Below are 12,832 nucleotides of genomic sequence, written 5' to 3'. Positions count from 1 at the left end.
AGAAGAAAAAAATTACCTGATGTTAAATTAAGTGCTTATCAAAATGAATACAACAGAATATGACAACAAAGAATTTAGATAATAACTTGAAAATAAGGATTTAGACAATATTTCCTCATTCATTCAGTGCATGTGATTGGCTAAGTCAAAGCCATGTAAGCAATTTTATGTTAAACACTTGGCTTTGTAGCGATAGCTACAAGTAATGAATTACATGGCCCAGTTACTATGGACGTGATGATAGTTGACACTGTATAATGTTGGCAGTTTCCTAATGCACAAAATAAGGAAAATTCAAGTATAAAATGTATATGTATACCATCATTTCTGAAGCAAAGTGCTTCCCTACAAGTCTGCTTACTTTCACTGGTGCTTATGAATAGGAGTGGTGCTCTTCTATTAAGGAAATTGGGTTTGGATTTTGCCCAGGCAAGTTGGGTGCATTGAGACTAGTGGGTGCAGCGGAAGAACCCCCTTGAATATCTGACTTTTAAAGAGTTGACTCTGTATCACAAGGAATGAACCCAATATGCAGCCGGAGAATTGTGCTAAAATGCTGTACGGCCAGGTGCAGCAATGCTTCTGTGCTTACTGCTTCTGGGCTGGTGGCACCTCTGGGGCAGGCCCTGGGGATGCAGCTCACACTACAGCTGATCCCTGACTTTCCAAGTTAGTCAGGACTGTAGAGCTCCAGTCATCTCCTTTCCAAGCAACATCAAAATGCCATTATGATCCTTTTCTGGAACAGACTGATTCAGGAGGAGAATGACTTTCAGTCCCAGAAGAAAGTGAATAAAATTCCTTAAAAGTTTGGCCTACCTCAGGAGGAATTACTACAATATATATAAGCCATAAATATATTAAAAGTGCATGAGCTGCAGTGGTTAGTATGATGCCTTCTGGGAAATAGGTTTCATTTTTCCATTTCTTTCAAGAATTGTTGTGCTGTTTTGAGTGACAGAAACTTAGTTCTATAGAAAATGGAACATTTCAAAAGTGAGTAGGTTCTTTTCCCTGTGCAGGCACTCTGGTCACCTGAAGGAATACTGATGCTCCTCCTTTAGAGATGACAAATCAGATGGCCTTCTAAAAATACCCCCAAATAACATTTTTAGTGCACAAGTATTAGGGAATTTTTATGGTAAGCTTTCTAGATTACTATGGTATAACAATTTTAAGTACAGGCAACATAAGCATCACATCTTTTAACTTCAACTGCTAACTTGAAACCAAAAAAAGCGTCCTTTGACTACAGTTCTTGGACTTCATTCAGTCAACCTTTGAAGAAACAGAATGTGATTTTCATATAAATCAGGACCAGACTTAAACACATGGGGCAATTTGCATGCTGAATTTGAAGTTAAGATTTGACATAACAAAGGATATTACAAGTAACTATGGTGAAGTTTAAAAAAATCAGTACAAAGCTAAAGTTTATTGCCAGTACTGTTCTTGCAGATCAAAGCTATGCTAATGTGGTCTAGGGTTACTTTAATATTTTGCAGCCTCTCATTCCCTCAGTGCGTGTTTTAAGCATGCATATCACTCACTCACTTTTATAATAAAATAACTTGAAAAAGCCTTCTGCTTTATATTGGCCTCCTGAGGTAAAAAGTCACAGAGATGTTAAGTCTCACATTGCTTGCTCCAGCTTCATTATGTTTGATGAAAGAAATACCTTGGTCATAGCTTGTAACATGCAGTACTTTCTCAATAACTGCTGTAAGGAAGGACATTTTTAACCTGGATAATGAAATTGTATCCTAGTTATTTCCCTGGTCTTCTTTGTATGATACATGTAGGAGGTTGGCAACATATTAACAACAACTGCGCAGCATGATGGAAAGCTTTGAAAAGGAATTTTGTCTTTAGGGATGGATGAGTGGCATCTTTATGGTCTTCCTGAAAGATGTACTGTGCAGTTTTTTATTCTCTGTGCAGGAAGGGGTGTGTGTATATTCTAAATATAATTATGGGTCAGAGTGTAAATGTTAGGCTCTGTGAACTCCATGACTAAAACCAGACCTATCATTTATGTCAGTGGGAAGTTACTGCCAAGATCAAAAGTAGATTATAGGCCTGGCTAAGTCTGCACTCATGTAGCTTGGCTGGTGCAGCAATCTTGATGTGATACTGTAGCAAAGAGCATGTTACTAATGTGGATGCAGCATATTCCAGGTTGCTGTGAGTGAAAGATACTCCCTTGAAAAAAAACATTCCCCATGTAATTGTCTCTGCGCTATGGCTTTTGCTTATGCAAATAGTCATGTGTCTTTTGTCCATGTTCATGTCAAGAGTATTTACCAGCTCTGATTCATGATCACAGAAGACTGGCCTTCAGTAAATGGACTAACAAGGCTAAGCTGAGCCCTTGTCCTAAGCCCTGGTGAAGGGATTGAGCATCCATAAGATTCTCTATGCCATATGAGGCAGGGATAAAAACAATTACTCACCTGGGACAACCCCAAATAATCCTAGGGCATCCAAATCCCCAGTCAGTCATCAAATTAAGATTGCAAAGGACACTTTTCTTTCTGATATTTGTTTTGGTAAAGAAGTAGAAAAAGCAGAAAAAGCAGCTCCTAGCAGAAACCTAATTTACCCTAAAACCATTGGATGGAAAGTTCTTGGTCTTCCTCATGGGTATAAGAAAAAATTATTAGTTTAACCAAACTCAGGGCTTTTCAGAGTACACACTACGATATAGTTACTCCAGTTGCTTCATTTTTGCCATACTAGAGCATGGGGTTTATAACTAAGGGATTGCAAGGCATTGACTGTAGAAGAATTGAGATGATGAATGCAGAATCTTTGTTACACAAAGAAGTAAAAAGTATTGATCAAAAAAATGCTCTGAGGCAAACCAATTAGGGACTCACTGACAGCAAAATGACCTGCTCATCCATCTTTCAAATGAAACGTAAAACTTAGGTCCACATCATTTGTGGCCATTTTAAACACTTGAACATTTTAACTGAAGTCTGAATGCTGTTAATTTTGGTCTCCTGGCCAAACTCCAAACCAAGTTATTATTCTACTTACTCCTTTCCTAAATTACAGCAACAGCTTCACTGGGAACAAATGCATTCATAGTTTGCTGACCTAAACTGCTCTTACATTGCTATGCACTATTAACTGTTGCTGCTTTTCAAACCATGGCTGGTTGCATTTCCATGGTGGATTAAATGACCTCTGGACAAAGCATGTATATCTTTAGCTTGATTAAAAGGTTTGGGGACAAAAGGTGCTGTATGTATAAATGTTATCATAGAAAAAAATTTTACACCCAGAACATGCAGGCATTGAAGTGCGTTCACTGAACAGGGGAAACTGGTGGTATTTGGTGAGGTAGCTGGATGAAGGACAGAGACTATTTGGGAACAGAGGGTGTATGCTCATGGCCTGGGAAGCTGGTGGCTGCTGATTATCATGAAAAAGGTACTTTCACTGAGAAGCAAATCGCAAAATTACAGAGCAAAATGGGAAGCAAAGGGAGAGTGGAGGTTTACTAGAAACAGGAGGCTCAGTACTTTGTGGATACCTGTTTCTGTATAATGAGGCTAGCTACTGGGATGCACTTTGGGTTTTTTTTTCCAGAAGCGAAGGAGATAAAATTGTTGAGAAGTCTGATAAACTATTCCAGAAATTCTATGCATGGTTTCTTAAGGTTCTATATTTTGTTCTAATTATGTTATAGCTTCTTTTAAAAAGGTCCATACTCTGCCTGAAAGGTGAGGGAAAGCCTAAAACAGCATAATATATGAGCCAGACGCTTTTACAGGCTTTATCTTCCTACTGTGCTGTTTAGCTACAGTGTCATCCTTGGTTTCCAGTGCTCTGGTCATCGTATAGCACCTGAACTACTTGCCGGGAATATTTTTAAGCTTAGATGCTCATCTGCACAGCTGTTTCTAAAAAAATGGAATAGTCTAAACACAAACAGTGAAATGAAAAAGTTATTCATGTGAACTTGTTCTCGTTGTGGGAGAGCCACGTGGCAAGAAAGCACTCTTATCTAATCCACAGAATGGTTACAGTGGCAGCAAGGAACAAATTTTAACCTAAAGGCCTTGGCTTTCATTAACCTTTGTCTCTGTGTTGCAAGTAGAAGCACTATCTGATCTTTTCATATAACCTGAAAGCAGACTATGCTGTAGAGCTGGAGAATTTTCTTTCTGTAGATAACTTGAGTTTACCAAGTACAAAGCCAAGCTGCACTCCCATTCTCCTAAGTTTAAGCAGCTTCTTTCTCCCTCATTGGTTAGCAGATTTATAGTCAGGAAAAATCAGAAATTTATTTCCAGCACCAAAGCTATTACTAAATATATTTTTACATGCCTAGAAGTCAAATCAGTACTTAGCAAAACTGAGAAGATACAACCTTCTACAGAGAGCTGGCGAGGTCTTGACCCAGTAATGAAGTCCAGTGGCACAGGACAGTCCAGGCTCTTGTGCAGCTCCCCACCATCTCTGAGTGAGTGGCTGTATCACATCCGTGCTGAGGAGTACCACTGACTTGGTCAGGACCCAAGTGGGAGACTGTCTGGGTGCAAATGTTTATCAGCAGTAATACTGTGGTAGTTTGAGCTCCGCAGTTTCTTTCTACCTCATTGAATGAGGCTGCCATCTCCAAACTGCAGCTAGTGGTTTGAGCATTAGCCTTTTTAGCCATGGATTTGTGAAGTGTAGCATAAACCTATGGGGAAGTGCAGTATTCAGAGAACAACAAAAATATATATGGATTTTAAAGTATTATATGGTTTGGAATGAAGGTGCTATATTTGGAGTGCTATGTTCAGGTGTTCACAGTGAACTTGGATATGACTATTCAGTATCTGTCAGTTGTTGTGTGACTGGTACCAGAACTCTAAATCCCTCCAGTTTTTCTTTCCTAACATTGAAGCGTTTATACCAGAAGTGTTCAGTTCATTAGTTGTTATCTGAAATTATTATCATGTTTCTATACATTGGTAGGATTTATTCTTAGTGCTGTTAGGATGTATTGGTGCTCTTTCTTTTTTATTTTCTCTCTTATGAAACTGTACTGAAAGTACAATGTTCTTTACAAATAGGAAAGTATCAATTCCCTCCAGAAGGTCAAAGTTTGTCATCAAGCGAAAGAACAAAAAAAATCATATTGTGCACATTACCAGTCAAAGGGCCTGCTGACCATTGTGGATGGCCTCCTAATCCCTACCATACCAAAAAAAAAAAAAAAAAAAAGCATTTAGAGAAATTGAAGCACCTTTGAACAGTCTGCTATGAGTAAAATGGGTTCATTTTGAAAAGGACTTTATTTACTATGAATAATTTGATGAGCTTTATTTAATTGGCAGACACAACAATAACCAATCATATCACATTTCTCACAGGCTCTGAATCATGACTGTTAGAGCCCTTTTGCACTGTTAAATGGTTGCTAGTTTTCCTCTTTCAAATCTGTTTTAGTCAATCTTGCCAAGTATTCATTCATTGATGTTATAATATGATGTTGAATATTTCAAATTACAAAACAGCTTTAGGATGGTGCCTGAACAGCATTTAGCTCTCTTTCATTTTGGATTTTTTTCCTTTGTATATCATGTACAGAACTTTAAAAGAAAACAGAGAAATCTATTATTAAAAGAAAAAGGGAAACACAGTGACTACACCATTAACAATTTCAGCAGAATTACAGATTCTCATTTGGATTTCAGTAGTGTATAGACATCTAAATCACTTAGGAAAATCAGCATTTTTTTATCCAAACAGAAACAATACACAGCCTTTTCCTTCCTTTCAATAATAGTCCATTCACTGATGTTAAATTATATTGGAGAACCTATTAAAAACTAAGTAAAATTTACATGTCAGCAATTCTCATTCTGACGTAGTAGATAATGGAGCCTCAACACTGCAATATTTGGGTCCCAGGATGAGTCAATTCTTTTTGTCTTGAAGGACCAGCCCTGGATATTAAGAATAACAGCTGATTCTTAAACCTCTCATATGAACCAATTAGTCTTTTCACTAATATTCTCATTCATAAGTAACAACGGATCTTATGCTGATTTTAAGCCTTCATTCTAACGTCTCTGTAAAAAAGCAACTTAGTGAAACAACTTCAGTCTGAACAGAATTCGGACCACAATGTACTTATTATATAAAAAAAACGTGCTTACCCAACTTCGCCTTACTTGATGATATGTTCCAGTTTGGCATAAACTATTTTGTAAAATGAAAATTGAAAGAAGATGTTAATGAAGATTCCCTTCTTAGAAACAGTGGATAGATATCACAAGCAAACATTTCTCAATTTTCTATCCTCTTCAACAGAAGGCACAACTCTGTCACATATTTGAATGACTGCTTTTTCAAAATTGGCACGTTCTTCAAAATATTGCTAAATAAGATCATTGTGTACAACATCCTTGTGCCAAAATACACAAAATACACTATATAAGTAAGTCACATATGCATTTAGGCATCCAGGACAGGATCTCAGAATTGGCTTTTTTTAACTGTAAAATAACAAGCCTCTGCTATGAGCTAAATGCTATTCTGTCTGTGAGACAACCATAACATTTGTTTACCCAAACTCAGCAGAACTGCTTCTCTCAAATTATAGCAAACTATCAGAGGCAGAAGAGAAGACAGAAAAGATTTAGGCCCAGATCTTGGCCATTTTTAAGTCAAAGGCTGGTCTGTCATTCCCTAAAAGAGACCAGTATTTTGCCTATAATGAGCAGTTACTATGAAGCCAGTGTTATGGCCGAATGAAAGAATAAGGAATTGTGTATGAGCGAGATCAGATTTCCTGTTATGACAAAGGATGCCTAAGCTCATGTGCAGATAAAAATGTGCACAGTGGTCTTCTACATGCTGGATCTCATACAGGAAAACAGGTCCCTGTCATAATATATGAATTTTGAAGGAAATAGAAATAAAAATGAAGCCCTAACATGGGGTTTAATTGATCAGATACAGGGACAAATACAAAACAACTGTTCAAGGAAAAGTTTATATGATATACAGAAGCAGTTAGTGGGCTTCTTATCTTACCATCAGTTGTGACTGAGAATGTCGTAAGTCTGTTTTGCAGTATTTCATGAAGGAATACCCTGAAAAGCATAATTTTGTGGAAGCAAATCTACCTGGGTTTTGGATAGAAAGGTTCTACCTCATTAATTTTCTTGCTTTCATCAAGGATACAGTGTCACAGCTGTGGCTGGCATGGATGATACAGGGGATGTAATGCAGCACATGTTGAAACAGAAGAAGATGTTTCTGTGCTTTAACAAGAATTGCGCAGCAGGAGAAAAAGCATGTAATGGATAAAAATCCATCTTTGAACAGGATACTGAGTGTGATTATTAGGAAATGGTACTTTTCCTTAAGGATCTGAGAAAGACCTCTTGTTTATCACTGCATCTAACTAGATAGGATGGCAATACCAATTTTAAAATAATCAATTGCTTATGAAGCCAAAACTGAAGGTAAAGAAATTGCAGAATACTGCAACTATGTCCTAGGAGACTTATCTTTTAAGATTATAGTGGAGCTAAATGATCAGTCAAGTACAATGCATACAAACTTAAATTAATACTCTCAAGTTTACATAAGTACATACTGTATGTATTAAGAGCATGTTCACAGTAAAACTTAGCTAGAGGATTTTAAGAAATCTGGCTGCTTTCTTCTTGAAAAAAACACTTGAACAGCTGTCCCAGTGAGTTAGAGAAACGAACCCTGCAGAGGGTTTGAGGGGAAAAGGTGCTTAGCTGAGAGTTTCTGAAGAATATATTTCCTAGCCTAGGGAAATGATATGAAAATGATGCTTGGCTAAGACAAGGACGTTGCTCTTGTTTGCTTTCCCAGGGGAATTTGCCTTTTGGTTTAGATGAGGACATGGACATTTAACCACAGTTCTGGAGACTTTGCTCCAGCACAAAATGTTCACCTCTCCAAATTGCAGGCCTGGCGTACCACTTTCCATATCTCTTACAGTTTCCCTCCTGTTAGGAGCCAATTCACTGTATGTTTGCAGAACAAAGTACACTGAAGTCTCAATCTCTGAGGCACTTTGAAGCCACAGCTCTCTAGCAAAGAGAATATTCACAGCAGGTGAGAAGGAAATAAAATGTGAGGAGGGAGAAAAGACAGAGAAAAAAAGAGGAGGCTGAACAGAAGTGTTAAACTTTCATGTCTAGTTTGTGGGATAAATGCAGGCCACTCAGTGTACACAGCTCTACCTCTCCAGATTTCATGAAGAGGCAGGAAACTCAGGTTTATAGTTTAATTCATATCCCTGGATTTTACTCCCCCCCACACTGCCCTCGTGTGGTCTTAGTTCCAGGACAAAAAATGTGCTAGAAGCACAAAAAATGACACTTGGGGTTTTGGAGTAGTGTGAAGCCGGTCACATCAGATTTTAGACCTGATTAGGTGCTTAATTCAGGATATTTTAACCCATCCTACTGTTCTGGGCTAAAATCTCACACCGAAGATTAGAATCTGTTTCATCTGATCAGAACAGTGATTCTTAATCTGATTGTCAGCCCCTGTGCTCTGAGAGCAGGCTTTACTATGATCTAAATGCCAGTTTCTTACCCTATTTTAGCCTCTGGGTTGATATCTCCTGGTTTGTTGTGTGGCTTGTGTGAAATGAGTTGGTGGTACCAGTTCTATGCATAGGAGGTGGGTGGTTATGTCATGAAAATCAATCTCCAAGCAAACGGCATGATTAGCGTAATCAGATCTCTGAAACAGAGAGGTGAAGGCTTTGGGGGTAGTGGGACTGCACCACTTTCACTCAGACTGAGACTTCTACATCCGAGTCATTAGGTAATGAAGTTCAAAATCCCCCTAACTATAGAATATGCTGAATATGTTTCACTGATCTACAGAAGAGTTTTGGTCTCTTAACATTCATGTCCTTTCACAGCTCCAAACTGTCTAGAAGTGAAAAGGAAATTCCATGAGATTGGCAGGAGGCAAATGTTTATTTTACCATTGCCATCAGTCACTATAGGGTGATTTTGTGCTCCCCCTCACCCCCAGCGATGTCTGAACAAGATCTGACTAGAGCCACTTGGAGCCAACCAGTTGTGGCTGTGTGTAGTGTTGCAGGCTATTTTCCTCTCTTAAAAAGATAGGATTACCTCACTCTCAGTCACGTCGTCTTCCTGCCATGTGCTCCTTACTGTATTGCACCCGACTGCTGCCGAAGGAAGGACCACACTTTCCAAGGTTCCAGGGCTCATATTGTCTGTGGTATAGGCAAATGTAACTCTAATACAGCCAGCGGCAATGCACTGGCTTAAGCTGAATGTGGACTATAAATATTTCTACACCAGTGATTTGCTGGGCAGTGTTTTACTTTAACTGCTGCCTTAACTAACACTAAAATGCGGGATGGAGAGGGCACTCAGCCAGAGCTCTGGGCTCTCTTCCTGGCTCGGTCATGGTCATGCTCCATGTGTTCTGCTGTCTGTCACATGGGAATGGTAATGCTGAAATTCTCTTGTAAAGTGCTTATATAGCTACAATGCACTATGTAAGAATTAACTGTTATTACCGTAGACTTTGGAAGCCAAATTTTGTCTTTCCATGCACTCATATATAATCGAATTTCCATAAGCCTGTCTGAAGAAATTATCTGATGTCCCACCATCAAAACAAAACAGGAGAGAACAGATCTAGGCAACAGCAGGTCTTAGCAACTGTTTCACACCAAGCCCTCCTAGAAGTGAACTGATGGAAGTTCATTTCTGTGTGATTTGAAGAAAAATCTCAAGAGAAGCAATGGATAAAAGAAACAAGTGTTGTGGAACTGAATATGATGAGGCCTATTGGGCCATGTGACCTTGGCTGTCTCCTTGAATCCTTTTCTTCTTGTTAGTGAATGCCCCTTTCCTTCAGTTCAGGCACTCTTCTGTTTAGGCAAACATGAATAACAGCTATGTGGTTTTGGTCTAAGGGAGACAACAAAGAAAGCAGAAAGAACAGAAGTAACTTTTCCATGAGAAACCACAGTCTGATCTTTAACAGGCTGTAGCAACTCAGAACAAAATGGCCTCTGCTAACAGGCAGAGTTCTTAGAGCTTTACAAGAGAGAAAAGGCATGGTGATTTTGTGGCAACACACCTTGTGCTTTGACTTCCCTATTTAAGAAAAGGCAAAGGGTGCTAGTAGAATATGTGAGAGCAATAATAATAATAGAAATTAGTAACAGAATATGAATAAAATTCCTTTTCAGTTATGAGTCATGATTTCTCAACAGTGCATCCATTATAGAATAAAATACTATCCAACATACCCTGATTGTCAGTATGCAGGGCCTAATTAATCACTGAGGAAACATTTTAATAGTCATAAAAAATAAGGTACCATTATTTGAAGATGATCTGATAATGACTGGTTTGTGGAAAGAAGGTTGGATTTTGGCAACTCCCTCCAAAGAGAATTCCAACCTGGACAGAATATGATTTGCAAATAGCAATGATCTGTAATTTCCAATTGTATCAGAAAAGAAGGCATCTGAAATACATGGCTGTGAAAACAGAGAATTTACAGCTCTTCTTCTATTTGTTCTCCCTAATTTTCTGCAAATTTACCATGTTGGAACCAGTGCTTCCCATTGTTGGCCCCAGTCCCTTTTCCCACTAGCACTCTCAGATGTTCCTTATTGTCTCCTTCTATGCTAAATTATATGCAGATTGCCACAGGTGATTCTAGCATCCTTGATCACGGTGATCAACAAATACAAAAGTGGATTAGCAAAGGTTAGCAATTAACTGGACACAGAAACATATGGAGAGAGCAGGTAGCAGGATAACTGCCCTGCTCAGTGAACATGAGATTTTGCAGCTAAACTATGCAATGAATAAGTTATCATTGTAGAAGGTACATTTTGTTCATCACTTGTGGCAATAATCTGGTGGCAGGAAGATGAAGAATCTGCCATATGTTTTGGGGGTTACCTAGAACTTACAGGTATTCGTGGATTGGTTTTGCTTTATGTTGTAGTTTCTTAGGTGAAGTGTGTAAATGCGTATGTACTTTTATTCCCTAGAGATGGCCATTATTCTTGCTCCTCTCCTCCCTCCCACAAGCCACCATCAATGAAAATGATCAATTCTAATGAAAGAACTCAACTACCACATATTAATTTTAGACAGCACCTCAGATATACTGGCAAATTAGATTCCTGTAGATCCACTGTGCATATTAACATTGTGCTAAAGCCCATCTTTATTGTATCTGGACACTGTTCTGTGCTATAAGGACTCTGACAGCAAAGCTTTTGACTAAATCCACAACAAAGCTCTGTTTAACACTCAGCAATCTGATCTCCATTATCTTCTTGGACTGTTCCTTGTGCCTGGAAGTTTTATTGCAACTATTTGGACCTAAACTAGAGATCTGAGTGGAAAAGAGAATTTAAGAAGGAAGAAGGGGCAAAGAAGGATTGCTGCTTTTATTTATAACAGAAGGCATTTTAGTGTGTGCTCAGAAAGGAAAGGGAACAATTTAAAATCCAGCCTTTCAAGATGCAGCTTTTCATGTTATTTGAAATTTGGATCATACTTCAGTGTATTTCTATTGCAGTCCATCCCACACTTTTAAAAGAACAGTAAATTGCCACATCACATTCTGACTATGCAGGGGGGGGAAGATTTTCTGATGCTCTGTCCCAGTCCTACAACAAATAAAGAAGCCAGGGCACAAACTCACTTTTAGCTGCAGACTTGTTATAGTCTCTTTTCCTATCTCTCAAAGCAGACTCTGTTGTTGGGTGAAGGTTAGTGTACCCAAGCATGGGATCCTACTAATCTATTCTCCACCAGTGAGATGATGAATTTGCAGGACAGAAAATGTCACAAAAACACTTTACCTTCTGGACTGTGGGCCAAATTTTGCTTGATCTCCCTGATGTGAGTCAGAAATGGCTCAGTTACAATAGTGTAAATTGGATAAACCCTATTGGCCTCAGTGGGATGGCTGAATTTGGCCCATTGCTTTACAACTATGTTATTAAAACAGTCAATCTTCTGGCTGCAAGGAATAATATAAAAAAATTAAAATTTACATATGTTGGGATGTCCTCTGGATAGCATTGTAACAGGATAGAATATCAGACTTAATCTTGTTTTGTACTACAGTGCTGACAACATAAGTGTGGCAGCACTGGAGAAAAAAGCAACCTCCTCATTATTCTCAGTGCATTTTGCAGCACACCAAGGCATCTGGGCAAGGAGAGTCTCAGAACCATGGCAGGTCTGGAAAAAATTGCCTGAAATGAGGTGTAAAGATGAATAAAGAATGATTTCCTTGTTTTAGCTTGAAGAGGAAAGTATTTTTTTCAAAAAGCAGGAAGATAAATTGGAAAGATTTGCATCTAATGTGAACGGTTCAATGTATCTCAAATTAACAGAAAAAATACATCAAAATTTATGATGAATGATATGTCTGCTTGGTCCTGTTCTCATTACACATACATCTGAAGTGGAACCAATGCCATTTATGAATAATTTAATTAAAATAATGACAAGTATTATTTTTGTAGCATACAAAACTGTAACATTAATTTAATAAGGCTGAGAATCATGAAATGCAATCTTAATTACTAGAAACTAGAATAATCAGCTGAACTGAGGCAGACGAGACAATTAACTCTTTAGAAAGGAGTTTACAGCTGCTAGGGTGGAACTAACACCCTAAGAGAGCTAGCATAGTTATCACTTTGAAGTGCACAATGTTTTGGAATAAACCGTAAAAGCAACATAAGATCTCTTCATTCTGCATGTCTTTTGAATATTCTACAGCCCTTATTTCTCCCAACATTTTATGT

General features: G+C 38.3%; 1 protein-coding gene across 2 annotated transcripts in view; it reads right to left on the bottom strand.

The window, feature by feature from the left end:
* Positions 1-6,392, bottom strand: part of LIPC (lipase C, hepatic type) — a 94,538-nt gene extending 88,146 nt beyond the window's left edge. For both annotated transcript variants that reach the window (XM_075045381.1, XM_075045380.1), the window contains exon 1: positions 6,162-6,392. Coding sequence is in view for 1 of the 2 variants with exons in the window: in XM_075045380.1 (XP_074901481.1) it covers positions 6,162-6,201 (40 nt within the window). In the remaining variant the exon portion in view is untranslated. The remainder of the gene's footprint in view (positions 1-6,161) is intronic.
* Between the last annotated feature and the right edge of the window lie 6,440 nt (positions 6,393-12,832).

The sequence above is a fragment of the Buteo buteo genome, chromosome 13, assembly GCF_964188355.1.
Source record: "Buteo buteo chromosome 13, bButBut1.hap1.1, whole genome shotgun sequence".
In the NCBI taxonomy this organism is placed as follows: Eukaryota; Metazoa; Chordata; class Aves; order Accipitriformes; family Accipitridae; genus Buteo; species Buteo buteo.
The sequence above is the reverse complement of the archived record's forward strand: the minus strand, read 5'-3'. Positions and strand labels throughout refer to the sequence as shown.